The sequence below is a fragment of the Lupinus angustifolius genome, unplaced genomic scaffold (genome assembly GCF_001865875.1).
Source record: "Lupinus angustifolius cultivar Tanjil unplaced genomic scaffold, LupAngTanjil_v1.0 Scaffold_15_61, whole genome shotgun sequence".
Taxonomy (NCBI): domain Eukaryota; kingdom Viridiplantae; phylum Streptophyta; class Magnoliopsida; order Fabales; family Fabaceae; genus Lupinus; species Lupinus angustifolius.
Genome location: NW_017718715.1, coordinates 6,295 through 10,311, shown reverse-complemented (window position 1 = coordinate 10,311; position 4,017 = coordinate 6,295). Strand labels below are relative to the sequence as shown.

The 4,017-nt window shown below is 31.1% G+C and overlaps 1 protein-coding gene across 1 annotated transcript; it reads right to left on the bottom strand.

The window, feature by feature from the left end:
• Window positions 1-421: 421 nt before the first annotated feature.
• On the bottom strand, window positions 422-3,268 carry LOC109337898 (GDSL esterase/lipase At1g29670-like). The gene is made up of 5 exons (XM_019574980.1): window positions 2,979-3,268; window positions 1,992-2,116; window positions 1,637-1,882; window positions 1,139-1,376; window positions 422-677 (listed from the first exon to the last, which is right to left on the bottom strand). The coding sequence occupies exons 1-5, from the start codon at window positions 3,232-3,234 to the stop codon at window positions 454-456; spliced, it is 1,089 nt and encodes a 362-aa protein (XP_019430525.1). The 5' UTR covers window positions 3,235-3,268; the 3' UTR covers window positions 422-453.
• Between the last annotated feature and the right edge of the window lie 749 nt (window positions 3,269-4,017).

The following is a 4,017-nucleotide window of genomic DNA, read 5'->3' as shown; positions in this document are numbered from 1 at the left end:
TAAGTCACTGAATTATTCATGTAATGGCAAGACAATAAATGACTATAGTATATTGTGGTATTTTATGATGACAAAAAAATAATCACTATAAAAAGAACTGCAAAAGAAACCTAGAAGAAAGAAGAGAGGAGGAAAAAATGGAAAACAAAAAATGAAGTTGGTGGGGCAAACAACTATAGACCTTGTGAACGACAACATCATCACCATAACATGCAAAATGAGAAAGACGTTGACATCAACTTATTGAGTAAAGATTCTATTGAGTATCGAAGAGGTCAGTACTACAAAAAATAAAGGAAAAATTAAAATAGTATAACAATTTTATTATTTTATTAACAATGGAGAAACACTTTTATTATTGAAAACAAAGGAAAAAACTAGAACTCCTCTCAAGTATTGAAGATGATCCTTATTCGAACTCATTTATTTATGAACTCAGATGTTCCTTCTTATTTATTTCAATTGATGGTGAACGAGGTGGTTGATATCCATAGGGTAAGTGAGATCTGTATTAGAAGCATTATATGAAGCTATTGCTGTGTGTAGGCTTGAAGCCTCAGTGGGATGAAATTGATCCCAAAACACATACTCATTCTTATTCACGCATGGCGTTTTATCAGGAACACATTGCCCATCTGTCCTTGTTGAGCAGCACCCAGCATTCAAAACCTTGAAACCTGATATACATCAAACATGTTTTATTGAATGCACCTCAATCAAAGTTACTTATCTATTTAATATCTATTTAGGAGTTTAGTTTTGTATAAGAAACAAATGAAATGAAAGATTTTAGAGACATATCATAAGTATATTTCATGACTCTAAATTATTTATTTTTTTCCTAAACGGTAAAACTTATATCGCTCATGAGTTACTTAAATTGTTTATTTTTTTTAAGATACTAAAATTATTCTTATATCAAGAGTTAAAAGACTAAAGAGCTAATAAATTATACATTAATACTTTCATAAATAAATAAAAATTATATAGATAAAAACTATAGACTTTAAAAATAGAAAATATTATGGTTAACCAAATTCGCACTCATGTCACGAATATAAGAATGGAGTTCATATATATAATCCGTTTTTGAATGTAGAGAATATGAAATGAAATAAGAGAAAAGTAAAATGTGTACCAGATAAATCGCCAGTGCTCTTAGCTGTACTGTTTATAAAGATCAATTTGGAATCCGTAGAGAAATGTTTATTGAATTGATCAACTACGGATCTAAGCTTGTCGCTAAAAATCAATGGCCCTATATTCTGCTCTAAAACACAAGATCCATTTGTTCTATTCGAGGTAGCTTTTGGAATGCATCCTACAAAGCCCAACCCAACTAACACATACTTTCGTGCTCCACCTGCACGAAGAGCCTGCCCACCAAAATTTGGATTCCCCAATAAGATATTTTGGAAAATATAAATATCTATAAAGGAAAAATGTATGCACAATGGTGTTTGAGTTTTATACGATATCACTACATCATTCATCATTTATGTATTAAACGTTGACTCATCACATAAATGTAATAACAAATGAATGATGAATAATGTAATAAGATATATACGTATACACATCATACATATAATGATAGATAAATGAGTGAAAACTGTATAGATGTACTGAATAATACCATTAAATTCGAAGATAACTCTTGAATAAGAGCTTCAGCATACTGCTCATGTGTATAGAAGCGGCTTGAAGAGTAGAATTGAGGAAGGAAGTAATTGTTTATGAAATCATTGCTCCCTATATTCACATAATACAAGCACTTCTTCAGGTGTTCTTGAGTTTTCTCTGCATTTCCAAGTAAAGTTTCAATTTGAGAAACTATGGCTTTGTGATTTGTTAATTGTGATCCCAAGCCAATATTCTCACCCTGTATTAAGTAGCACTATTTTTTTAGTATTAGCAATGCATGAGAAAAATATTATATGAAGAAAAAGATATACACGTCAATGAAGAAAAAGAGGTTATTTAATTTATACCAAATGTTTTCCAGTTTCACGGCGAATTCCAGCTGAACCTGATGCATAGTTCACACCTTTAAGTATGTCGGAACCACTAGTATTTGCAAAGGGTGGTATGAAATTCTCAAATCCCAAAAGTTGAGCTGCAATGAGTTAACATTAATTTGAATTGAACAAAACGTATTGGGTGGTAAAAACAAGAGAAAAGACACTTCAGATTAAGTAAGTATAAAACTTCTATTTGTTGATATATATTAGAATTTGTAAAAAAAAAGTACAATAGAAAGAAAGTAATTCATCCCATTGTAAGAAAGGTAGTGTAGAACATCAAACTCTTACCTATTTATGAAAATGATAAGTGTATGTGACCTTTTCTTATAAGTTAAGAGATTGTTTTTAAAACTTGAGTTAATAAATCCTAAGTTGGTGCGAATTAAATTTCTCAAAAGCTTAAGTGTTCCATCCTGTTCCATCTCATGGTTTGCTCGTGGAGGGTGAGTTAAGGCTAAGATCATGTCCAAAGGCATACATAGTGAATGAACAACGAGAGAATATTCTTATACTACTCCTCGTTGATCTTGAGAAATGGAGAAGACTAGGTTAGCCAAATGATGGTTATCGGTTGAAGGATTCAACATACCCCTACTTTATTAGAGTAAGAGGGGTAGAGGAAATGCCTCAAGCAACAATCTTAACTTTGGTAAATCTTTCTTCTAAAATCTTGCATAGTGCAATGAAATTATATAAGATATTTGAATTTATATTTAAAAATATTTAATTGAGGTACTTTTTGGTACCATATCCTCATCCTAAGATAATAAATTCCTTTTGGATGTATAATATCCTCCCACAAGTGTCGTTATCATAAATCAAACCTTGAACTTTTGGTTTTTCTAAAGATCTAGTGGACCTTATATCACTAGATTGATATCTTGTTGATACTGAAATGAGTGTATAGAATAAAAAGAGATAGAGTAGAGGAGTTAAAAAGTGAAAAGAAAATACTAATTATATCAATTGCAGTTCGGCCATTGGTAAATCTTCCAGTTGGGCCAGCTGGGAAATCGATGCCATATGGTTTGTAATTAGCTTTTGCAATGGTTTTCAGATTGTTGTTGTTTCCACTATCAGACAAAGAGTCCCCAAAGATAAAAAGACAAGGCACTTGGGGCTCCCCATAGACACAATAACGTTGCATGTACCATGCAGACAAAAGAAGAAAAGGCAGAACCAACATGCATGTTTTACTCTCACAACCCATATCTAATCTCTAAGCAGAAGTTGGGAATGATGGGCAAAAGTATAGTTAACTTATGATCCACAAAGTTAGGAGCAAGTCATGCAAATATTCCCTAAATTTGCATCAATTTGTTGACCAAGTTTTTGTTGGCCTAATTTGGATGAAATTTTATTAAAAATAGCATGTACCCGAAATACAAAATGATGGAATTAATGAAGGATGACCAATATGCCCTAAATTATTTTTATATAGCTTGTCTATTTTTTATTTATAAAAAGGTTGTCCTTGCTTAGGGATAATGTAACTATCCACACCAGTGTTTTAAATTGTGATTGTGGTCGTCATTGCGGTTACTGTTATTGTGGTTATTGCGGTTGTTGCAATGTGATTGCGACCGTTGCAATATGATTGTGACCGTTGCAATGTGATTGCGGCCACTACGACGTGAAATTAATTAATGTATCCACAAAATACAAAAATAATGTATGATTACTATAACTATTATTATTATTCATTTTGTATAGGTTATTTTGTTCATTATTTGACTTTGTTCAATGGCAATTAACAATTTAAAATAAGGTTTTAATAAAACAACATAATCTTGCAATTAAAAAAACATTTTATCTTGTTTTTACATAAACAAAAAGTGAATTACATTCATTTAGAAGAGTACAACATATTGCAATTCTCATTATCATCAAATACCTAATTAGGAAGCAAAGCCAAGATTCAATGATATAATGTCCTTACAAAATAAAGTAAGATAAAACATCACAACTAATATTATAAAATTGTCACTTGAAG

What these genes read in the sequence shown, in the direction of transcription:
- LOC109337898 (XM_019574980.1), bottom strand. Translation starts at nt 3,234, where the DNA reads ATGGGTTGTGAGAGTAAAACATGCATGTTGGTTCTGCCTTTTCTTCTT. An exon ending in GTGAAACTGGAAAACATTTG is followed by an intron (nt 1,883 to 1,991) that starts GTATAAATTAAA and finishes TACTTAATACAG; the next exon opens with GGTGAGAATATTGGCTTGGG. An exon ending in AGTTATCTTCGAATTTAATG is followed by an intron (nt 1,377 to 1,636) that starts GTATTATTCAGT and finishes TTTGGTGGGCAG; the next exon opens with GCTCTTCGTGCAGGTGGAGC.